This window comes from Syngnathoides biaculeatus, chromosome 5 (assembly GCF_019802595.1).
Source record: "Syngnathoides biaculeatus isolate LvHL_M chromosome 5, ASM1980259v1, whole genome shotgun sequence".
NCBI classification, from domain to species: Eukaryota; Metazoa; Chordata; class Actinopteri; order Syngnathiformes; family Syngnathidae; genus Syngnathoides; species Syngnathoides biaculeatus.
Genome location: NC_084644.1, coordinates 23767788 through 23792791, shown reverse-complemented (window position 1 = coordinate 23792791; position 25004 = coordinate 23767788). Strand labels below are relative to the sequence as shown.

General features: G+C 39.3%; 2 protein-coding genes across 3 annotated transcripts; both read right to left on the bottom strand.

The window, feature by feature from the left end:
- Nucleotides 1–5666: 5666 nt before the first annotated feature.
- Nucleotides 5667–10929, bottom strand: sult2st3 (sulfotransferase family 2, cytosolic sulfotransferase 3). The gene is made up of 6 exons (XM_061820007.1): nucleotides 10757–10929; nucleotides 9570–9778; nucleotides 9353–9479; nucleotides 8089–8183; nucleotides 7825–8005; nucleotides 5667–7161 (listed from the first exon to the last, which is right to left on the bottom strand). Exons 1-6 carry the CDS (start codon nucleotides 10896–10898, stop codon nucleotides 7004–7006), a joined length of 912 nt encoding a protein of 303 aa, XP_061675991.1. The 5' UTR covers nucleotides 10899–10929; the 3' UTR covers nucleotides 5667–7003.
- Nucleotides 10930–13498: 2569 nt separating this feature from the next.
- tmem147 (transmembrane protein 147) lies at nucleotides 13499–24448 on the bottom strand. 2 transcript variants are annotated; one of them, XM_061819232.1, is made up of 8 exons: nucleotides 24332–24448; nucleotides 23913–24015; nucleotides 20406–20475; nucleotides 20171–20236; nucleotides 19553–19689; nucleotides 19334–19418; nucleotides 19020–19141; nucleotides 13499–14409 (listed from the first exon to the last, which is right to left on the bottom strand). In XM_061819232.1, the coding sequence occupies exons 2-8, from the start codon at nucleotides 23987–23989 to the stop codon at nucleotides 14289–14291; spliced, it is 678 nt and encodes a 225-aa protein (XP_061675216.1). In that variant the 5' UTR covers nucleotides 23990–24015; nucleotides 24332–24448; the 3' UTR covers nucleotides 13499–14288. The 2 variants fall into 2 exon arrangements, with proteins under 2 accessions (XP_061675216.1, XP_061675218.1); XM_061819234.1 differs by having other exon boundaries at nucleotides 24361–24415.
- Between the last annotated feature and the right edge of the window lie 556 nt (nucleotides 24449–25004).

The window sequence follows — 25004 nt, the reverse complement described above, 5'->3', positions numbered from 1 at the left end:
CACGGCGGTGGAAAAATGGGTGTCCAAGAGCAGGCACTGCAACGTCTGCAACATACACATACTCGGATACACACACACATTCACATGCACACACACACACAGTCTGACAAATAGTTCACCATCTAATTGAATGTAATGATGTAGTGTCAGGACTCAGGGGACAGATAAGACAAGAATACTCACGTGCACGCGCACGTGCACACAAACACACACACACACATCATTGTAATTTAACTATCATAAAGTAAGACTCGGCAACCAGCTTAAAATTGTTAGTTTCCATTCATGACATGAAAGGCAAAGATCAGGATCATACAAGCTCAACATAGTTTAATCACTTTGGAAAGAGGACTGCTTTCGGGCAATCTGCCTCAGAGTCCTGAGGACCAGGATTCATATGCGGGCCCGCCTGTGTGGACTAAGCATGTTCCCCCCATGCCTCCATGGGTTTTCTCCGGGCACTCGGGTTTCCTCCCACATCCCCAAAAAACGCAATTGTTTGGCAACCAGTTCAGGGTGCACCCCGAATCTCTGGAGTGGGCTCTAGCACGCTCGTGACCCTAATAAGGAGAGCCGGGATGGAAAAAGAATGAATGTAAGTATTCGAACATTCCTTTCTACTGATCTTTCTGAAGATGTACTATACAATAAATCTCTCAGTTCCCTCGACCTCATTTAAAAGACATTTTTGACAATTGTTTATTTTCTACTTGGGAAGAATTCTGAGAAAGCCTTTTTTCTGCTCCAGTGCACATAGATGATCTAAGTGTAGATGTGCTTTAATCAGTTTGGTGAGGAAAAATTACGAGCCCTAACTTTCACTCCATCAAACACCTTGCAAACCAGAACAGAGATGGAAGCCAGGTTAAAGATCACGTCTTTCCAGAAGCGTGCATCTGTTACAGTGTCGCAATCATGTGACAAGGTGCTCCTCCAAGTAACAGAGCAACATATTTCAAGTTGAATGACAAAATATGAAAACAACAGTGAGGCAACACTGTGTACAACCACATCTTCATTTGTAAACGAGTGGCCTATACTGCCAGAAATGGTTAGTTAGCACGGCATGGCCCCACGTTTACAAGCCCTTACTTGTCGAGGCGAAATCTGGCAATGTCAGCATTCCTTTGAAAATCTTTTTCTTTGACCTGGGGAAGGGTAGCTCGAGGTTTAGCCTTTTGAATGCAGCGCTGCATGGTAATAAGCTACTTACAGTGGCTGTAGTTTTAAGATGGCAGACTGTCATGGTACCTCGCTACTGGGTCACTCCACTAATGTACTGTATAAATATATGTCAAATTCTTTGCTTTTGAGAATTTGACAGATTAGTAGGGGAGGTCATAATACAGCGATGATTGCATATATACATTCAAACATCGTATCTCTGGAGATATTTTGGACAACACTTCTTTGCAAAATTGTTTTAATTCAGCAAAACTGTAGGGTTTTTGAGAAAGAATGTCCTCTTTAAGGACATGTCAGTGCATTTCAATAGAATTCAAGTCTGGACCTTCACTAGAGTACTCCAAAACCTTTTTGTTGTTTTAAGCCATTTAGAAGTTGACTTGCTGGTGTGTTTTGGATCGTTTTCCTCTGTCAAAACCCAAGTGCATTTTATCCTGAACATTCTCCTTTGGGATTCCATGTTAAAAAAACATAATTTGTGGTTCCATCAATCACAAGAAATTGTCCAGGTCCTGAAGGACTGAAGGACTGAAGCAGCCCAAGACCATCACACTAACACCACCATGTCTGACAGTTGGAAAGAAGTTCTTTTTCAGGAGTGGAACGTTACATTTACACCAGAGACACACACCTTTGAGAAAATTCCTTTTTCATCTTGTAAGTCAATAGAATGTTTTCCCCAAAGTTTCGGGAATCATTCTGATGTTTGATTTTGAAAAAGTAAGTGGAGCCTTAGTGTTATTTTTGGTCAGCAATGGTTTTCGCCTTGGAACTCTGCAATGGAGGCCATTTCTACCCTTCTTCCCATTTCTACTGAGGCAAGGGACGCTTCCAGTTCATAAAAAGTTGTCCTGGGTTCGTTTGTGGATTCCTGACTAAGTCATTGTTGTTCTCGGAGCGTAATACTTGAAGGACGGCCACTCCTGGGTAGATTCACCACAGTATTCTCCATGTGATGACAGTGTCTCTCACTCCCTGTGATTCACTGGAATCCTGAAGCTTTAGTAATGGCTTTCCAACTCTTTCCAAAAATTATAGATGTCACTTACTTCATTTTTCTACAGTTGTTGAATGTGTTTGGATAATGTCATTGTGTTGTAGCTTTTCTTTACATCTTTTGTGTGACTGGATTATGTCAAGACAGATACCGTTTAAGGGATTTCTTGACTAAACAGGTCTGGAGGTAATCAGGCTTGGGTGTGATCAGTGAAAATTAACCAAAAGTTGTAATTAGCCAGGATTAATTCATGATGGAAAAAAATTGTGGGCAGGGTCAGGTTATTTTTTTTCACACAGACAGTTTTTTTTTTTAATAAATTACCATTAAAAACCAGCAAGCAACATTTCATCAGTGTGACGCCGTGAGCTGAGATTCCCTGTGATATCTTTCATGTTCCTGCCAGTCCAGCCCTGGCTGGCCGGGTCCCACCACATTGGCGCTGATTAGGAGGCCCGCACCTGCGCCTCATCCTCGTTGAGTAACCCCTGTATTTATAGGACCCCAGGGACGACTGGTCTTCTCCAGATCGTCGCAAATTATGCCCTGTTACTGCACTCCCGTATTCTTGATTGTGAACCCTGGTGTACCAACCTCCGGCTGTCCTCTGACCGACCCCGTAAGCTTGACGCCTTTGATACTCCTGCCTTCTCTGATCAATCTCCCGTGTACCGACCCGCGCCTGCCCACGGAACATGCTCTCTACTCCCGACGTCCTAACTACCACTGCTCCACTTGACTGTCTGCCTGATCCCCGACTTTGAAATGAATGAACACTTTTCCCAAACTGCCTCTGCGTCTCTAGAGTCCTGCATTGCACATGGATGCGACAAGGCCACAATCTTTAAAAGAGCACGATGCACTCCAGAACGATGTGCCCAGTGCCAAAATGACAACGGACACAAAGTGAAATCCTAAAGCTCCTTTTACAGTGTCAGATTCCGCTTATCTGCAGGACTAATCAGGAGAAATGTCCTGACCGACTCTCCAGTTAAAGGGTTAAGCTACCCCTTTACCCCAGCCGACTCTAACGCCGTGCGTGCAGGAGGACAGGAGCTTCTTAAGTCGGTGTCGAGATGAATTCGCCTAGGTGTACTAACTGCCTTTAGTTTTGCAGAGCCAATCCGGTCTGCCCCCACTTGTCCACCTTGTCAAGTAACCTTTCCGAGTAACAAGGTGACAAAGTGTTCGCTCTGCTTTTACAGCAGCTCCATCTCTTATGAATCGATTGAAATTGTCATTGACCTAGTAAATTTAACAATCCTTATTAGGATCGTACGGATTTGTTTTACCTTAAGACGGAGATTATCAATGAGTGACTGATTAAAATGGAATTTTTACGACTAAATGATGTTCGATCTTTAATGAGGTAGAATGGTAATAATGAGATAACTTAATATAAGAATGACAAAGATACATGAAGATGGAAATTTTAACAATTTAATACAATGATGAAAATTGTTCAGATAACATTCATTATACAGTTATCCCCGCCAGACGCGAGGTAGGGCTGCGATGTTAAGGCAAAATTCAATGTTAATTGAACATAAATCAATTAAAGTAAAAATGGTTAAAAATGATAAAACTGATGGTAAGAAGGATAAGATAAATAATAAAAATAGAAAAAAGCAATATAAGTGAAGTGAGATTCAAAGCATCTAAAAGCATCAGAAATTAGGGATAATAGACATTTTTGAGTGAGCCTGTTAGGGTTGATCAAGTCCTATATAGCTCGAAGCCTAATTTAATAATAAGGGTTTTCGGGATTACGGATAAATTGTCAAACCAACTTGCCCTTCATAGGTAACCACGTAATATCGCTGGTATTATCCTGCCATTACCTTATTATAGTAGTTTTACTTGCGCCCAATCTCAAAAAGAGTCGTCAATTTAAGCACTACAAGTTGCCAATTCCTTCTCCCCGCCAGCTTGCCACATGACCTTGTCTCTTTGTCAGCGAAACCTGAACAAAAAGCCCCGAACTTCTGCATCCAAGGTTTTTATAGCTTTTTGGTGGAACATTCTGGAAAATGTTGGCTGAATCTATGCCTAGTGGGAAGGGCCTCCCATCGGGCCCCATTTGCCATTCCCGGCTTGACTTGTCACGCCCCTCTTTAGTTTCACTCAATTTTGTCATTCTCCCTTTAATTAATAAATGCATCTTTAAAAAATATAACCACAACTCGTGTTCAGTTTCACCCTAGTTTTGAACAATAGCATAAATGGATCAACATTCTTGTGAATACAATTCTCTCATGCATTCTCAGGCTTCTTTTAGTTGGTTGCTCATCATGTGTTGCCTTGTCTGAGAGAGACAGCCATACACAGGTTATATTCTTTTCACAAAGCTGTTTCAAAGCATCTTATTTTCTGCTAAAAGTTTAGTGGAAAAATAGTTGAAATCTATTTCTGCTTGCCGACATCCTGCGTGGTCATTCGAGTGTGACAGGCTTCTTGTTCAGTAACTTGATGCTGCAACCATCTTGAAAAACGTTAGGTGTGGCTTGACAGCTGCATCCTATCACTGTCTTTATATCAGAAATAAGATGTGAATACAAAGATATAACAATAATTGGGTTCTTAAGGTTGCTAACCTCAATATATGTATGTAATACAAAGATATGAAAAATAATCAGGTTTATATAAGGTTACTGACTTTGGTATACGTATGCAATGCAATGAGAAGCTAAGTGGGTAGGCTACGTTTATCAGCGAGAGCTTTGCCGCGCTGGTGACCCAATCAAGTATAATTTTGTTTGGCGACATCTGGTTTTCAATTTGAGAGTTGGTTGCTCGGCTCAAAACATGAACCTTAAGCCATACACACCAAATGTTATCAATTCGCTCCATTGCTATTTGTGGTATGGCAACCTATCTGACAACAGGAAGATGAACAAAAGCAATATGAGATTGAAGCAAAAAAATGTGCATTTTTACAGCTGGCCAGTTGAATTGCAAATACTGTGTTTAATTGTTTATATTCTTAGCATTATGCCAGTTTCCAAGTATTTATGATCTTATGTTCATACATTTCTGGACTGGTCATCAGTTGACGAGGACTGTCAGTTTCATGGCGTGTAAAAAAAACAACAACTTCACATTAGGTTAAAAAAAGAAAATATTATATTGCAACGGACGTTGTAAGTGATTGTCATAACTATACAGGGATTGCTTAATTTGGCATAACACTATGTCTTTCTCATACAATACAGTATACCAGAAGAATACTGTGTATTGATATTCTGCATGTGTGTGTGCGTGTGTGTGTGTGCGTGTGTGGTGTCATCTGAGCTCTTGACAATAACAATCTACTACAGCCTATCGGTTATATCGGCAAATGCGACAACTTCTCAGCATGTCTGACTATATTTCTACATGACTACATTTCAGCAGATGAACGCAATGTTGTTAAATTAAAGGGTAACACGTGACAATATCCACAAAGGGTTTGTAGTAAATAAGTTCAAGTCTTGTTTGTTTTTTTGTTTTTTTATTGATTTATTGTGTCACTTTGGAATATATGACTGTGGTGCTAAAGAAAATGTTCAATCAATGAGTTCCAAAAACATTTCTATAAATCAAAGGAATGCTTAAACATTCCAAAAAGCATTAGCCTGCAACAAATCTACTAGCAAAGCAATCTTGAGAAAAATGGGAATTTATTTTAGGACACTACGTACCCTAAAAGGTAAATGGAAAATGAAATTACAAGCATTTGATGATCCCTTTTGTAAATAGGCAAATAAGGCAAGAAAGTACTGATTGAAAATAAAATGATTGCAGTAAGTAATGCACTTCAAAATCATGTAAGCAAAGAAACAAAATATATTCGTGAGGTTCAAAACATAGGCAGTGATTCTAAGAATTATGCTTGTTAGTCTAGCAGTACGTATACATGATGTAAAGTCATAAATGGATGGCCATAGTTATTTTAATATAATGTAGAAACTTGATAGAACGGACTAATAGGGGCGAGGGTTGTTCGATACTCACTCCCGAGTGTGCTTTACTTTGAATCACTTTTTTTTTTCCTGCCATTTGCACACATACTACTCTACAGAACAAAATAATTGTTTGACAGATTTTCTTCATGGCCTAAAACGTCCGGTACAGTACACAGCTATCGTAAATAATTATATTAAAAATGAGCTTTAAAATGTTTGGGAGTTTCAAATTTTATCCAAACTTACCTACCATGCTTGGTGCACTTTATCATGGTGATATCGTTGACATAGATAAGTCACTTTCATGAGCCGTGGGGAAATAATGTGGTTCCTAGTTCCAAATCAATTGGGCAAAGCAAACGGCTTGACGTTTTTTTAAATAATAAAAAACTGTTACTTTCCCATAAATTGTTTCTTTCCACGTCCAAAGACACATTTTGTACTTTTCACAGTTAACGCTGAAGGCATGATGCCCTCTCTCTCTGCTGTATAGTATGTACAGAAGAAAACAGCTTTACCGTGGTCACATGGCCGCAACGTCAATGCCTCACTCTCGACAGTAAACGACAGCCAATTCTGGAACTGACACACATGTTTTATCAAGGTTCCACTGAATGGATCTTGTATTGGATCTCCTTACACCGTGCAGGTGCACCGAATAAAGAATCCAGTCAGTGTACAATGACTATATTGAAAATGAAGCCTCCCATGGCCCATGTGAATCACTAAACCTGCATACTATACATCCCAATATTGTACTGAGGTCAGGTAGTGGGTACAATGCTGACTAGATTAGTCAACAGAGGAAAAGGGGTTTACAGTAAGTCTTGAGTGTAATATTGGAGTATTACATAACCTAACTCTGAATCTTCATCTGTCACATTTCAACTTGTGCATCCACATTCGCGACATCTACTGTGGCATCCAAGCTCCACGGCAGAGTGAAGTTGTCGCCCTCCAGCTCCTTGGAAATGACAGAGGAGAAGTGGACCAGTTGCTCTGAGGTAAAATGTTGTTTCCAATCTCCAACAACACCTAACACATACACACACAAAACAGAAAGAAATCCGGTCGGGCAAAATATGCAAAAGATTTGCAAACAGTTGCTTCTTGCATTGGGTCTGTTTGTGTAGATTAGTCTGGCACGATTATTCGATTAGTCATAATATAGAAACTTAATCGTCAAAATCGCGATTTATTTCTAAGCTTTGTTAATTTCTCAAAAACAAGGGCAGTCATTATGGTCAACGTTTTTTCCCATTCCATTTTCCAAGCCAATTATCCTCATAGGGGTTGCAGGTGTGTCGGACCCTATCTAAACTAAAATTTGGCTAAAGGCAGACTACACCCTGAACTGGTCACCAGTCATTCACAGGACACATATCGACACCATCACTGAGCAGGAATAGATCACTTGCTGCCTGTACCAAAGTCAGGCATGTGTACCACTCCACCATCAGTGACTCCTATTACGGTAAAGTGATAGCTACTATTTGGTTGGTTAGCCACTAATATTAACTGCTTAACACAGTAAAAATTAACATAAATTTCGATAACAATGAACATTAGTTCAAGCCTAATGATATTTTCTTCAGCCATATACATACAGTATATATATATATATATATATATATATATATATATATACACTGCGTAAATGACCAGCTGTAACCAGACAAACGACAAGTGCTGCCTCACCTTTCCTCAGGAACTGAGACTTGTCAGAGTCCATGTATATTTTGGGGACCAAACTGAAGTTGGACATGATATTGGCCTGCATGGACTTGAAAGAAGAGTGGTGGGCTATTTTCTCAATGATTTGGTCACTCAGGTTCTTCCCCAGGAAATTGGAAATAAGGCGCACAGCTGCAGGAAGGTCCTACAAAGTATGAGCATTTCTCAGTGTGTGCAGCATAGGATTATGCAAAAACTCCAAAGGCCTTTTTTTTTTTTTTTTTTTACCTGAATCATTTCCTCATATGTGATATACATGATTCTGTCTCCCAGCTGTGTGTTCCTCCAGCTCTTGACATGGTCAGTCCATTTCCCAAACATCACTGCAAAAAAATATTACAAATGATATTATATTTTATGTATAATACAAACATACACATCAGTACAAAAGTATTAATTATAATTTTAAAATAATTTTCATATCTGGGGGGGTGGAGAAGAGAAATGTTGGTCTTTGTAAAAGATATTACCTACTCAGTGAACGCCACCGTGCCGTGTCATTTGTTTTTATTTTTTTTTTGTGAGTAATGCAGTAATTGGTGTACTATGAGAGTGACATGGACAAGAGTTATGTTAAAAAAAAAAGCAACAGCATAAAGCAGTGGTTTTCAAAGTGTTGTATGATAAGGGCTCCCTCTAGTGGCACCCGAAAGAATCCAAATGATCACACTACATGTTATGGGTTCATCCATCCATCCATTTTCATAGTCGCTTATCCTCACAACGGGCAGGAGACAGGGTACACCGTGAACTGGTTGCCAGCTAATCGCAGGGCACACAGAGACAAACAGCCGCACTCACAATTACACCTAGGGGCAATTTAGAGTGTCCATTTAATGTTGCATATTTTGGGAATGTGGGAGGAAACCGGACTGCCCGGAGAAGACCCACGCTGGCACGGGGAGATCATGATAACTCCACACAGGCGGGGCCGGGAACAAACCCGCGTTCTTAGAACTGTGAGGCCAACGTCTTACAGCTGCTCCACCGTTCCGCCATATCCGGTTGAACTTTTTCATTGTTTGGTTTTTATTCACAGTTTAGTACTTTTGTTAAGTACAATTCAGTGGTATTGAGGTATAATACATTCCATCATAGTATAATAATTTAGGAATGTTTTTTTTTCATTTATTCGGTACAATTTTTATTTAAATGTGCAATCCATTTGAATTGAATCACTAAGTACATTTTTATTTTCTCCATTTAAGCACAGTGTTAATGTTCCAACTGTGCATAATTTTACATACATAATAATAATAATAATAAAACTTGTGCCTCATTTTTTAGCAACATACTGACCACACTGCTGTATTTTTGCTTAGTCATTATGGCAGTTTCGTTAAAATGTCTCAGTCACATGATTGGACAATCCATTAATAAATCAATCATTTGAAATCAGTTTTTGGAGATACTGCACTGCATTCTTTCTCGACTAAATTAGCCACTCTTTAGCCCGCTTGCCCCAAAAAAGAATTTTTTTAAAAACTAAAACCTCTGCCTTTGAGGAATTTGTCAATAAATTCATCCCAGGTTCCAGGGTCTTCAAGGAAAGTTGCCATTTGGTGGAAGTAATAGGAAGACACAAGGACATCCTTTGGGTTCCTCATTACATAGATCACCTGAGGGATGGAGAGAAAATGAATTCAATGCAGGATGACTTTGCATTTTCTAAAGAGAGATCGAGTTTCGTTTTTGGAAGCAGAATCAACCTTGGCTTTTGAAGTGAAGAAGGATGGTGGCATGAGTTGGTAAGGAAAATGAGTGACCAGCGCTCGTGGAGAAGGCAATTGATCCACAACTAGTTTTAATCTTTTCTCCTCCAGCCAGGGAACCCTATCCCAGTTCGGTATGCTTTGAATGGGTGTCAAATCCCCCCCACTCAGCACCAGAGGGAGGATTTCTTGCATCCAGATTGTACCTGCAAATGAGAGCAGTTTAGATTACTGGATAAACACTGTTGGTACGCAAAGCTCGTTTTTTACTCAGAATGTACAAAATGAAAACTTTTGTAAAAAGTGCTTTTCACAATTTTACTCTAGTCGTTTGTTTCAAGGTGGCACAATAATGCATCTGGATAGATCGTTGGTCTCACAGCTCTGGGGTTCAAATCCCGGCCCTGCCCATGTGAAGTGGAGTTTGCATGCGCTCCCCGTGCCTGCGTGTTTTCTCCGGGCACTCCGGTTTCCTCCCACATCCCCCCAAAACATGCAACATAATTGGACACTCGAAATTGCTTGTGAGTGCCACTGTTGTCTGTCTCCATGTGCCCTGCGATTGGCTGGCAACCAGTTCAGGGTGTACATTTCAGATAGGTGGGCTGCCTGCACTCCGACCCTCGTGAGGATAAGCAGCTCAGAAAATGGATGGATGGAATTTCGACATTCACGAAAAGTAACTCACTCTCATAACCACACCTTTTGTTGGCAATTCCCTACACAACACAAATAATTGGCTACCTGTCTAGTTCAGCTCAAGCTTTTCTTGGTACGAGTTGACATATTGCACGTTTCTGGATCCACGTTAAATGTATTGCTATTATTCTTTTGAATGAAGTAAAGTCAAGATTAATTAGATTCCATGATTTTATTGCATTGTCTCCACAAAATTGTAATGTTTCCACACAGTTACATCCTATTTGAAACGAGATTTTGATAGTGGAACTTATTGCTAAGCTTGTTTTATTCTCTCTCTCCCTTTCTCTCTCTCTCTCTCTCTCTCTCAGTCGTATACTTTACTATACTATATAACTGATCAAATCTATTTGGTGTCGCTGGTAGCTGATAAAAACTTGCATGTACTTCCATATCAGCAAATATCTTCGCAATCGCTGTGATAAAATAATCGTAGGCGACATTAGGACCACCGGAGTTAACACTGCTGTGGCAACAACACTGACCTGACTTTGGGTACGTGACTGCAATTACGTCATCGTCTTTGAACGTGAAGTCCTGTGCAAAAAATGTCAGGCTTTCTTGGGAATGGGTTTCTTTTGGCAACATAAGTCCAAGGTACATAAAATAAAGATCCTCTGTAAGCATCGTGTTTGTGCTCCAAGCTATCGAGGGAAGAGCGAGGCGTATCCGCTGAGACGTTCATCAAAACGGGAATATGTCACCAGAATGTAAGAAGTCGGAGTAACCAGAAAGATACACGAGACGGCATCCAAGTTGTCCTATTCACCGCTGCTTCTGGAAAGAGTCAAAAGTTGATAACACCACCCAATGTCCATAAGGACACGAAAAGATGAAGCCAGATTGGAAATGGGCACATTTCCGAGGGTACTGGAAGTAAGCACACCAGTTCCCAACTTCAACGGGACCAGTGGATTGTCATTTGCCAACACTTTACATGAAAAATAAATGAACAAAATACGCTAAACTGAGCGAGTTATATTTTTGTAGTGCGTAGAGCCTACCTACCACAGAAAAAAACAAGTTCACCTGCCACTGAAATTCAAAGTACGTTCCAGAACGCGAAAGACTTGATGATAACGGTCAAAAGCCACATCACCCAAATACACGCCAGAAGAGAAGCCAATCTAAATTCTTTGCAGACAGAATTATATCCTCATAATACTGAAGTACGATTCTCACATTTAAATCAGTAGCCATCGTGAAAAACAATTTTAATAGTTAAAATGCAATATTGCGAAAGTGAGGAAGATCAGAGAATGAAGTGCTGTCAAATAGTGCAAATGTTGAAATGCACTTCCAGACTGAATCGGACGTTTTCCCCAAACTGGACTACTGTATGCCACTATTGCCTTTAACTCACTGAACCTGTACACACAAGTGCCGACATGGCACCCAATTTTGACTATAACTTTCATTGTGAAGTCGCAGATTCTCAAAGGATTGTTTCATGTTCGTCAGACTTCAACTCACAAGTGAAAGTGAATAAATGTTAGAACAAACAGCAAAGTACCTGATTTGGGATATGTCACAGCAAAGACATCGGTGTCCTCTACAGCAAAGTTTTTGGCATATTCCAAGCTCTCCTGAGAGTGTGCTCCGGGTGGCAGGGCCAGCCCGTGGTACTTGATGTAGCTGGGCCAGGACATGCTGACTGGAGAACTACAGGAGGACTGGTAGTCCACATGTCACACCTCACTCTTTGAGGGCGTCTGGTTCGCAGTTTGTGCCCTTATGAATGAAGTTCCTCCTACTTGAGCTGACAGGCCTGAGCCACTTTTCCCCCATATATTTTTCTCTTTACTGCCAACCGTTGATTTTGCAGGGGTACATTGTGTCTGACAACACTGAGCTTGTTGCTTCCAACTTTCCCTGGTCTTCACGGAAAGGCACCATCTGTCGAAGTAATATTATTGGACTGGATTTCCACATTCATGTAATTCTTCAGGATATTTAAAACAGTACTCTGGTAAACCATTCATGGAGTGTTTAAAAGATATTTAAGGCCTTCGTTCAGTAAAATCCAATAGCCTCTACTAGCAGGGTCACACTTGTTCAATTCCAAGTGGAATGTGCATTCGTCAGCCCCTTCAAATTTCCCAGGATCCATGATTTTTAAATACACAAGCCACAGTGTATCAACAGAGAAAGCAATGTCTATGTGCGTATTAGCAAACAGCCATGAGTATTGAGGCCTACTCAAAATGTAAACTCTTTGGGGCCCCTGAAGCACGTGCGAAGAGGTTGAACGGGGTGGGGAGGGGGGGGACAAAATGACATGCAGTTTGCAGAAGACAGAGATGTACAATTCGTAGTTTGATTGATTTCACAAGCACCACATTCTTCAGTAATTGTCTACTTCTCCATTGTTCAATAAATCCACAAAATGGAAGTCCTATCATCACTCATGGGTAAACTACAAACACAGTGGAAAAATCACAATTAATTTGAGTATTAATAATGTATGTTGGGCAAAAAGGGGTAATTTAATGCATAGTTGTTATGATCAAAACGAGATACCCAAACCACCACTCTTATTTCCTGTTGTTTAGAATGAAACTAAATATGCAGGGCATAGGTGCCATTCTTCCATTGTTTGTTGTAGTACTTTTGCGTCAGTTATCCTCTTTGCACCTTCTTCCTCCCTCAGAAAAGTGTAACAATATACTTGTGGGAACTAGGCTATCATTTGACAGACCAGAGGTCGAATAGTTTTATTTTAGTAATCATTGTATAATACTTCAGCTCACTCACTGAATACAAGGATCAGGGATGATACAGTACTGTTGCAAGATATGAGTTTACACTCTAAAGAGAACCGGGCTGATTAGAATTGGGTACAATACAATCTCCTCTAAATTATTGTCACTAAGATTTTACAGATGGACCCGATGATGTGGCCAGATAAGACAGCAGATTTAAAAATTCTGTTAAAATGTTAAAAAATTGTGCATGTGCAAGAATTTGCAATCGTATGTAGCGTAGGTATTAAACAGGTTTAACAAGTACGATTATCCGCCGTGAACGCTTCAACAATCGATGAGGGGGGATAAATAAAAATAATAGTCGCTTAGAGATACTATAATTGTATTTTAAGGGGAAGAAAATGCTCACACCTGGCACAACTAAGCGTAGGCTCGAACCACCCTTGACCAGGACAAATAAAAATGAACAACCAAGAAAAACAAAATCCCCAAAACTCAACAATCTAATCAATCACAATAAGACAATGAAAACAAGTTAATCTTTATTCATTTTTTGTAGGAACGTCATCTTGGGAAATCCTCCAACTAGCCAAAAAGACTTTAGGTGTAAGTAGCCATGCCAAGGGAAAGATTGTGTCTTTAATCCAGAATTGAGGAAGAACATTAATTATTTTTTTTTCTAAAAACTGTATTCCATGTAGTTTCTCCCCATACAAAGACATTTTTTACATTATGGGTTACAGGTTTGAATTTGTCCTGTAGTATTTTTAGCTAAATTATCAGGTAATGGCTCTCCTAAATTTACAACATTTTGAGTGTATTGATCATATACACAAAAAATGCTTTGAACATTGATCAAAAATAAATAGGTTGCTCGAGGATTATTTTCAATTCATAGATCATGACCTCCATTTCTAAAAAATATTGTATATAAATAAGATTACATTTTTAGTGCCCACATAGAAAATCCATCCATTTTCCAAACATACATGATCAAAATGTAATGTTAATCTATTATATAAAAAGGCAGAACATAAATGTTACTCATGATGGCTTAATATGTGACCAGAATACAAAATTCACCCTTTCACAAAACCTCAAGCGTTTCAGTCGACATAATAAAGATGGGATTCTGATGTCAATTGCATCTAGAACATAAGAATAAGCCCCCATTGCAGGTTCACCAAATCAGCAATGGGGAGGTGGGTAAAAAAAAAAAAAAAGGGGGGGGGGTGGAGGGGCAGGATTGAATTGGTTTGATTACAAATTGGTGGTTTACATGTAAGACCTGTCAATACAGGTTTTCTTGGACTTAGTTACTGTGCACCAGTGTGACAAAGAGAAAAAGTGAGCAGAGCGAGATGGCACCAGTCAGCATAGCTTTCACCAACAACACGGTCCAGCTGCCCAGATGGAAGGCTTGGATGAACAACCTGCACATACACAGGCGGGGAAAAACAAGTTCTCAGATATATGGTGTTTGGAGGCCATTTAACACAGAATTCATCTTACAAGTTACCTGCAATTAGCTAATGAATGCCCTTCTAAGTCCATTCCAATCAGAATTGAGACCTCCATTCGTTAAACATGGCTGCTACAACTTAGCAAAATCTTGTGTCAAAATATTTTGACATTTTGGATTTTTATAATTTCCAAAATTGATAAAGCTTTCCACCCAAAACATAATAATTTTCAGGTTTGTGCCATTTCTAATACCTTTCAATGGGGCATTTAAGGATTGAGATTATTTTTAAGGATAAAAATTTACTGAAAGATTTTTAAGGATCAAAATACAACGTGTATTACAGCTTTATGTACAATTTGCATGGAAAATAAAATGTACTGACCCAACCAGCTGAGCCATCATATTATACCAGTATCCTATTTTTGATAAAAATGGTGTCACCACATTCAGTCTTCATAACATCCCCCAAATTCTAATTATAAAGACTTATCTTGAGATTGTTTAATATGTATTGCTTAGCAGCATTTTTAAGATCCCAGTAGGGGTTACACCAAATTAACCATGCAATTTTTGTGTTTTTATATTTCTCTCGACCTATTATCAAAAACAATCACAATTCAAAGTTAATTACGATATGTATTCATGCCTCTGGTGACTTATTTTGCCAGATATGCTAAGAAAAACCTTACATGTTACAAAACTGGCATAGTTTTGGGACATTACATCATCCCTATTGGTGTTGCATTATTCACCGCTCACAACTATTTGCCTGCCCATAGTTGTGTGATCACGTCGAGGAACACCTAACTCTACTGGATATTACACCCCCCCCAAAAAAAAGACAAAGATTATCATGTTACAAAAACACTGTCATGTGTGACAGTGGAAAATATCCCAGTTGGTGGGAGCTCCTCAGTCATCTGTGAGTCGCATTATCAAGATGATGTTCTGGGCTGTTTCAGTTACCATGGAGTCGGTCCACTGCATCCAGCTGAAAGCAATGATGCATTCTGAGGAGTATTTGGAAGTTCTAGTGAATAAAGCCAGAAATGAAGAAGAGGTTCCCTGATGGTTCAGGAATATTTCAACAGGATCTCCACTCCTGCAACGTCTACAATAATTGTGACAAAATTTTTCATTGATAAAGATAGCTGTTTTAGGTTAGCCTGGAAACTCAGAACCCAGATGTCAATCAAAGAGAAAATCTGTGGGCAATTATCAAGGACCGACTGCATGGAAAGGACTGCACCACGAAAATGAAACTGTTCGAGGCCATAAGTCAGCTGTCCCACAGGGAGGCCAAGATCACAAAAACTGACAAAATGCCATTAATGTTATGTTGTAACAATAAAACGGTTACTAAAGAATCGCAGTGGGCCTATACTGTATACTGAATGAGTTATATTGCTGTTCAAATGAATACAAATTTCACCATGAATTCTAATTTTTACTCAGTTCTCATTATGAGTCAGTGACTTTGGACAAGGGTGTAACATGTCCTTCATAAATTAATATCTGTGGCCAGCACATCATTTTTTCCCCATCATTTTAAACGTCTAGAAAGCACTTTGTCCCAACGTCAACACTTTTTTTGCCTGGAAAACGTTCCAACGAATTGACGCATTTCAAGAAAATGTTAGGACCCCTGGACATTGGTTCCAAAACATTGCTAACCCAACTTTGCCTCTGTCCTTGTTTGGAAATACACTGTATACTTAATTCACCCAGTTTGAATGACAATGAGTGCTATCTTATATAATTGTCAAATGTGGTGTGAAAACAAGATGCTTGCTTGCCAGAGTCCAAAACATCAAGGGTGATGCTCATAAAACCCCCGACGAGCACAGTGCATGCGCTTAATTTGGTTCACCTCTGAGTTGTACTATAAAGCATCAGGCCTAGTACACACAGTAAGGCAATTGGGCTTTTTGTGTCTCAATTTTGTACCTTCCCAAAGAAGGACATCAAATGCCAAATGCTTTTACATTTTAGAAGAATAACCTATCAGTCTATCCTTTGGTCTGAGATGTGATAAGAATTGATTTGTCCTAATTATCAAGTCTGAAATGAGTCAGAGCTGACAATCTTAAATATTCCAATCAAAAATTGTCAACAGAACCTTTATGTATGTGTTGCTCTATGTTGACATTGTCAAAGATCACCACACACAATGACCAAACCTGTTAAATGCCTTTTTTAATTATTAGGTGTGGGGTCTGTTACAGATATATATATATAAAAAAAAAAACGTTTTACAATTTGAAAAATCTTTACTTGTGCACCATGCCTAGGAGGTGTCAGATTCTTGACAAGCCCAAATGTCAGGACACCAGGATTTCCCGATACAACTGCTTTTTACTTTCGATATCAAGTATTGGGATTACTATTATTAGGATCATTGACATTGGTATTACTGATATTGAGCTCATACGATGTCAGCTAGAATCATATATAATTTTATTATTTATTTTGTCATATGGATTGCTAGAAACAGCTTCAATCAAATTATGTTATTCAAAGGGGTAACATTGGTCAGCAACAGTAGGTCTGAGAAAAACAGACATTTGCTATAATCCACTGGGTCACATAAACCTTAACCTTAAACTAAGAACAGACTAAAACTGAATTTAAAAAAAAAAGAATCCGACAAAACCATACTTCAAAGCAGTCATTTCCAACTGGTGGGTAAGACCCCCCAAAAGTGGGTAACAGGCTAATTATGGGTGAGTCACAGACAATAGTGAAAAATTACATATTCCTATTCGCTTCTTTCAATACAGTACAGAGGCGTACTATGTTCCTACATGGGGCATAGTATAAAAAGTGACAAGAAATGAAAGTGTGTCATGACTTTGCAACAACAGAAAATTGTGGGACCCAGGGTGGTGACAACAATTCAGGAGCCACTGCTTTTAAGTGCCAAATGACCACTATGTCTAACTTTAACATAACCACGTACTACTACTGAAATACAATCTTAGCAAATCTAAAAAATATACCAATAATACTTCTGACATCCATCCATCCATTTTCTTTGCCGCTTATCCTCATGAAGGTCGCGGGCCTATCCCAGCTGTCAACGGGCAGGAGGTGGGGTACACCCTGTACTGGTTGCCACCCAATCACAGGGCACATTGAGACAAATAGTCACACTCATAATCACACCTAGGGACAATTAAGAGTGTTCAATTAATGTTGCATGTTTTTGGAATGCGGGAGGAAACCGGAGTGCCTGGAGGAAACCCACACAGGCACGGGAAGAACATGCAAACTCCACACAGGCGGGTCCGGGATTGAACCCAGGACCTCAGAACTGTGAGGCCAACGCTTTGCCAGTTGATTCACCGTGCCGCCATACTTCAGACAGACTTTGTCAATCAGGTATGGATAACTGTATACAAAATTAGCTTGCATTTGGCTCACCGAAGCATTTGGAATTTACATTTAAGAGTGTAATTTATAAAATAAAATGTTACAAATATAATTTGACAATTTGTCCAGCACTTATTTAAAATATGTAAACTGACAGATTTGTACATTTTGCTTTTTTATCTTAGGTGTCAATCCACACCGACATTAGCCCATTCTCCTGTGGTCACAACGCCTCCGCTTGCTACGCCGTCTGCTTGTGCTGTTAAGAGAGTCTGTTGCTTCATTGGCTACTGGGCCCTTCAAGGTCAGGGTCTCCAAAATTTAACCCACGAGATTATGCTACGAAGCCAAAGTCAATGGGTGATTATAATTCCAGCTGTTATTCTGCTCTCTTGCTTAACATTTTTTGCCGATGCAAGCAAAATCCTTTACTAAAAAGTATCTGTAACTCTTGTGTGTCAATATAACTGCAGCCTTGGAAAACCCTGTTGCTGTGCACAACTGGGCTCTGCATGCTTCATAAGGAGCTGGAGTGGAGTCTTGAACGGACTGCATATATTTGTCTGTTTATATTGGATTATACTACGATTTAATCCGAAAAGTTTTTTGTTATCCGATATTAAAGGGGAAATACAGAGCTTTGCATGAACAGTGTAACCAATAGGTCATGTAATATGTACCCTATTTTGACAATGTGTTATTAAATCCTCTCTCATTTAATAGTGTTTTGATAAGATTTTTATCGACAATCATGAATTTTCAGGGGCGCTGCCATTTTCGCGAGTCACATGACCTACGTACGCGGATGTGACGTGTTACGTGCCATTCCAAACGCTCGATTACACGGGACACCATTATGCCTAGCGCCGATTTCTCGGATTTATCCTCATCTGATGAAGAAATAGCAGTATCGGTTGGTCGGGAAGACTGAGGAATACTTCCATACAGATTTGAACCTGTGGCTGTAATTGATGTTGAATATTGCAGAAAAACAAAATTTTATTTTTTATCTATGCAATTTAAAAATACGGAATTTTGCCTATAAATGGAAAAATCACATCTGGTGTAAGATCATCAGCTTTAGCATTTGCATGTGATGCAGGTTTCCCATTTTGCAGAAAATCCCAATGAATGGTGAGATATTGCTGCTCTCTGTGCTCGTGTTTAGCGTAAATGCAATAATTAGTGTGTTGAGGATGTACTTACTCCATTAAGAATGACTTGTAGACACAGAGTGCCAGCAGCACAGTCACAGGGAGCCTGAAGCTCTTGGGAAGGTCATAGCGTGTAAACATCCAGACTACTGCTGCCATCGCAATATAATGGACCTGTGTCAAGAGGGAGAGAAGAGAAATAACATTTTGACAATTTGCTCTTCTGACCACAGAGCAGAACTATATTTTCACACGTTGCTAAGATTACAAAATGGTAGTTCGAGTGTTGCCAGTGCTACTGTGAACAAAAATATGTGAGAAAAGGAGACCCCCCAGTGGATTGGAAAAAGAATGACATACACTCACCAAACTAATATTGGAGTCAAAGCTCATCTGGATATATTTCCAGTCAAACTCAATCCCTCTGGCCCCAACCCAGAGAGGAAGACATCTGCAGAGCCACAAGCAGATAAGCTTGATATGAACACTTTTTTGAAGAAGAAGAAATAGGGCTTTTTGGTTAAAGTTAGGGTAATTTTTCGAATAAAAAAAAAAAAAAAAGAAAAAAAAAAGGACAATGCTTACCTTGACATTACAAGTTCTGCTGTTGCCCAGCCCATTGCAGCCACCATGATTTTGTATTCTCCTTTGCCCGCATTACGTGACATGACAAGATGGAGGCCCAATAGGTCTGCAAGATCCACTGTTGATTTCATGAATTCCTGATACAACACACACACACACACACCACACACACACACCACACACACACACACACACACACACACACACACACACACACACACAGTATGGCAGGAAGAAAGGAATAAGTCTTGTCCAAAACTTTAGGCATGCATACACTCTCACCAAATCCGAGAGCTGTATCAGAAAAAGTCAAAATAAAACACAATCTTGTATTATGATGCTCTTTTGACAGAGAGACATTCCTTACACAATGTGCAAATTATTGTGAGGTTGTAGTTTTTCCAGTGGTGTACAGCATCTAATATTTTGCCACATATATGTACCTAAAGGTAATAGAAATATCCCTCTGTGTTCCAGTGCAGCACTAGAACCTCCACTCATATATTGGTAACTTAACGTCTCCAACAGGTTTTCCATCAAAAATTTAATCTCATCTGTGGTACAAAAGTACCTAATGATGTGTTTCGTAAGTAAATGTGATGCCACTTAGAAACTTACCCCTACAAAGTCATAAACTCCAGCTCCTCCTTCCCATGTAGGAAAAAAGGTCGCAAGGAACAACATCTGGCAAAAACATAAATAAAACCATGAAAAAAAAATTAAAAAGTCACACCATGGTTACTCATGTTCTGAAGGGATGGTTATCCAAGCATTTTCAGCCATATCTGAAAGTTCATTATAAATTGTCCTCATTTAGCTTAAAGGCAATTGCCAAACTTGAAAGCTCACTCACTTTGCAGAGCTGGACAAACAGGTAAGTCGCTCCAGCCTGGACACACCTCCAGAAAGCATTGTATTCAGAACTAACATTCAGACGCACAGGGGGAAGAAGATTTCATTACTAAAAGACAAAAACTTGGAGAGTTTGTTTGAACATTTCCTTAAAAAACTGCAAAATACTAATATAAAACCTAAAATTGATTGTTAAATGAAGTTTAGTGGGGGTAAAAAAAAAATTGCCAGCCACCAGTTGTGCAAGCTCTGCCACTTAAAAGGATGACAGAGGCCTCAAATTTTAATCGGAGGAATTTCAATTATCATCATCATCATATAAAATCCATCATTCATCACCTATAAGAGACAAAAGGAGAAAAAAATCCAAACTAAGGTGGAAAATAAGTTTTGGTCAATAACAAAAGTTAGTCTTCACAAGGATTTCACCTACTTTTGGCCCAATCCTCCATGCAGATCTCCTCTAAAGAAGTGATGTTTTGGTGGATGAATGTTGCTGGGAAACAACTACTTTCAACTACCTTGAAAGATTTTCTATGGGGCTGAGATTGGAGACTGACTAAGCCACTCCAACACCTTGAAATGCTTCTCAGGAAGCTACACCTTCGCTGCTTGGGCAATATGTTTGGGATCATTGTCATGCTGAAAAAGACCCAACCACATTTTATCTTTAATGCCCTTGGTGATGGAAGGAGGCTTTAACTCAAAATCTCACTATACATGGCGCCATTTATTCTTTCCCTTACACAGATTAGTCATCCCGGTCCCTTTGTGGAAAAAAAAGAACCCCAAAGATTGATATGCTTCACAGTAGATATGGTGCTCTTAGGATGGAACTCGGCATTCTTTCCCCTACAAACACAACAAGTGGAGTTTTTATCAAGACGTTCTATTTTGGTTTCATCTGACGAGATGGTATTCTGCCAATCCTCTTCTGGATCATCCAAATGCTCTCTAGCGAACTTCAGGCAGGCCTGGACATGCATTGGCATAACCAGGGGAGCAACATGTTTGACACTGGAGATTTGAGTCCCTGGCAGCGCAGTGTGTTACTGCTGGTAGCCTTTGTTACTTTGGTCCCAGCTCTCTGCAGGTCATTCATTAGATACCCCATGTGCTGGTGGCATTTTTGCTCATTGTTCTTGTGATCGTTTCGACCCCGCAAGGTAAGATTTTGTGAGAAGCCCCAGATTGAAGATTATCATTGTGGTCTTGTATGCCTTCCATTTTCTAATAATTACTCCCACAGTTGATGAGATTTTCTGGATTTTTCCCCCCCATATTCTGTCCCATAGGTAAGGTATGCCTATGATGAAAATGACAGGCCTCTCTCATCTTTTTAAGTGGGGAATTTACACAGTTGGTGGCTGACTAAATACTTTTGTGCCCCACTGTACTACCATATGTATACTACTAAGAGGTTTATGTACACCCTCACAAAGCTCTGACATTACTCAGATGAATAGTCAACGCTTTTTGTCTCTTCAATTAAAAAACAATACAAACGTGGCATGTAAAATAAGAAACGAATGGTATTATGAATAGTAACATGTTTCAATGTGGGTAAGTTACATCATTCAAATCCACAATATTGCCAAAAGCATTCACTCACCTGGCTTGAATCACTTTTTATTTTAAGGGATATCTCATTCTAAATCCATATGATTTGATATGACCATCTACCCTTTAAAGCTATAACATTGTCAACTCTTCTGCAAAGTCTTTCAACAAGGTTTAGAAGTGACTTTATCGGAACAGTTTCTCAACTGTTGTTGGACGTGAAGGCCTGGCTCACTGTTCATTCAAAATCAACCCAAAGGTCTTTTATTGGGTGGAGGGCAGGACTCTGTCCAGGTCAGTCAAATTCCTTAGTACCAAAACCTCTAATCCATGTCTTTACGGAGCTTGCTTTGTGCACTGGTGTATAGACATGTTGGAAAAGGGTAATCCCAAAACTGTTTGGCTGCCTCAAATGTCTTGGTTTACTTAAAGTGCCACTGACATCCCTATATACATTGTAAAAATATATATTGTTATGGAAATTACACATTATTCACTTCAATGTCCATACGAAAAAATAAATATGAGCGGAGAGCGTGTCATTCATACAATGGTAATAAAGGCTCTCGGTGCTATTCCTGTTCAATATATGCGGTATAGCACCTTGTTTAAAGTGCTCTACAAACAAAGTTGTGTGGAGAGTTCAGTGTCTCAAAGCCATACAAGTACACACACGAGCGTGCCCATGTATTGTGAGTCTCTCTCAGCTAAGGATGCTTTGATTGCATCTATGATACTAGAATATCTGTCAGAATTAAAATGGTAATATATCATTAATGACAACCTTACATAATTACAGCAAACTGAGTATATGTTGAAGAGTTGTATGCTGTCACTGTTAACACTATACATTGCCTCGCCACCAGAAGTTAACTTACTACCTCACCCTAAATACAGAAGTGTTGCGTGCGTGCAGTAAAATCCATCAAACAGATTTCGAAATGGCTAAATATACCAAGTTACGCATCATTCATCCATCGATTCCATCTGATTTTAACATCTTGTGCAATACATTTTAGGCATTCCAGTTTACATATCTAATTTTATTTCTTTTTATGCAATTATTTTTACGTTGCACTTGTGGATACACTGACACAGAAGACGCTCTCCGATCTCATTGTACGATGTGAGGTATAACGACAATAAATCGTATTCTATTCTATTGACTTTCCGAACCGCTTATGCCAGGGGTGCTCAATGCGATCGCGATCAACCAGTCAATCGTGATGGCAGTTTTTGTCCATCACGCAACTGCGTGACGAAAAGAAAAAATCTCAACCTATCATCTGTCCCATCGCTTGATTCAGGTGTGCCCATTATGTCAATTGACTGATAGTCGGTTTGACAACTCTGTCAGTCACTGCACATGTGCACATAACGCCATATTCTAGCAAGATGGCCTACTATTTATGTGTCTTGCTTTTTTCACGGCTGTCGCGGTGACAATACACTCTTGCGCATGCGTTCTTTGTGCACCCGCCCCCAACCTCTAACCTCACACCCAGTAAGTAATTCACAGGAGGTTGAAAAGTAAAGGTTGAAAAGGTTGATTGAAAAGTAGATCTTGGGGCAAAAATGTTTGTTCACCCTTGTCTTATCCTAATTCTTAATATCTTGAGATGTGGGAATTATAAATTAACAACAACAAAAAATTGTCAAGCCAAATAAGATTGCCAACAAGAATAATTATGGGTTCAACCAAGCTGGGGAATGTCCAAAAGGCTCGACCCTACCTTTTTTTTTTTAAAGGTTTAAATGTATCAAATGCTAATATAAAAAGGCTTGTAATTTCCATTTTACTCGAGATATTTTCAATAGATCTGATGTCAACTTTTTCACAGGCCTTTCCGATGGAACAAATTTCTTTCAAATTCAATTGGAGAAACTGGAAAGTGTTCTATAGCTGTATCAACAATTGTTGCAGATTTAAAAGAAAAGAGACACTTACAGACCACTGCACTTGTATGTTATAAAATAAGGGAAATACGCCAGAGCAAAGCAATTCCCAAAATGAAACAGGGTCATGACGGCAGGTCAGAAATGCGGGTAGCCTGGAGAAGATCAGATTTAAAAAATAAAGAAAAAGAAAGTATTAATAGTCCGTATGAAATATGTGCAAGGACATTCACCATGTTTGTTCACACTACAGGACTGATACACATTATTACAATGCTAAATTTACATTTTAAGCAGTAAATATTCAGAATAGTATTAATCTGATTGTTTTAGCTGCAGAAGCCTGATGCAGGTACCTCGATCAGACAAACAGACACACTTGTCCATAAAGCCAGAGATAAACGATATAAAAACATCTACCACGAAAATACGTTTGTAATAAAAAATTAATATTAGTAAAATGTCACTTACAATAAATAATAATTGGAGAAACAAAATACCGTGAGGCACTGGGCAACCGGAAGTGAGTGTGTCAGTTCTACGTTAAAATACCTCGACTGTATAAAAGAATCTATTCGTCAATGGTTCCGCAGGGGCTCAACGTCGACCATCTGGAGAATCACTCTTAAAAAGGTAGCAATTGCATTGCAAACTCGTTCATTCTAAACACTAGTGACTTGTAAACTTATCATGTTTTGACAGTAGTACATGAAAAATCTAATTTGGGGGGGATCATCCGTCTCGGGCTATAATTTTGTGCCTCTAATTTGATGGGATTAAAAAAAAAAAAACACCGATCTTGGAAAAGAACAAACAAAAAAAAATAGTGTAACAAGTAACATTTTCTGTTACAGCACCGCTTTAACAAATAAAAGCTGCGTTTAACTATATGAAACTAATATGGTCAAGCTCAACATTTTCTGACTGGTCGTAATTACGAAGTAAACAGATCAAAAGATCAATTTACCGACGACAAAGGCACTGATTTAAATGGCAAGTTTTAGTGCATTCCTGTTTTTTGGAGATGATATGGTTCCGTTGACTTAATCTCCAATTCTCACAGGAGCAGTTTGCAGCTGAGTGTGAAGCGGCTGGGATGAGAATCAGCTCCTCCAAATCTGAGACTACAGTCCTCAGTCGGAAA

Bases quoted from the DNA above. Each gene is read 5' to 3' on its own strand.
- sult2st3 (XM_061820007.1), bottom strand. From the start codon at position 10,898: ATGCTTACAGAGGATCTTTATTTTATGTACCTTGGACTTATGTTGCCA. The intron at 9,779-10,756 runs GTCAGTGTTGTT...TCTCATTTGCAG, and splicing joins AGTCACGTACCCAAAGTCAG to GTACAATCTGGATGCAAGAA. The intron at 7,162-7,824 runs GTGAGGCAGCAC...TGTATGTGTTAG, and splicing joins GTCTCAGTTCCTGAGGAAAG to GTGTTGTTGGAGATTGGAAA.
- tmem147 (XM_061819232.1), bottom strand. From the start codon at position 23,989: ATGACCCTGTTTCATTTTGGGAATTGCTTTGCTCTGGCGTATTTCCCT. The intron at 20,476-23,912 runs GTAAGTGTCTCT...TCTGAATGTTAG, and splicing joins ACATACAAGTGCAGTGGTCT to TTCTGAATACAATGCTTTCT. The intron at 19,690-20,170 runs GTAAGTTTCTAA...GTGTTGTATCAG, and splicing joins GAGTTTATGACTTTGTAGGG to GAATTCATGAAATCAACAGT.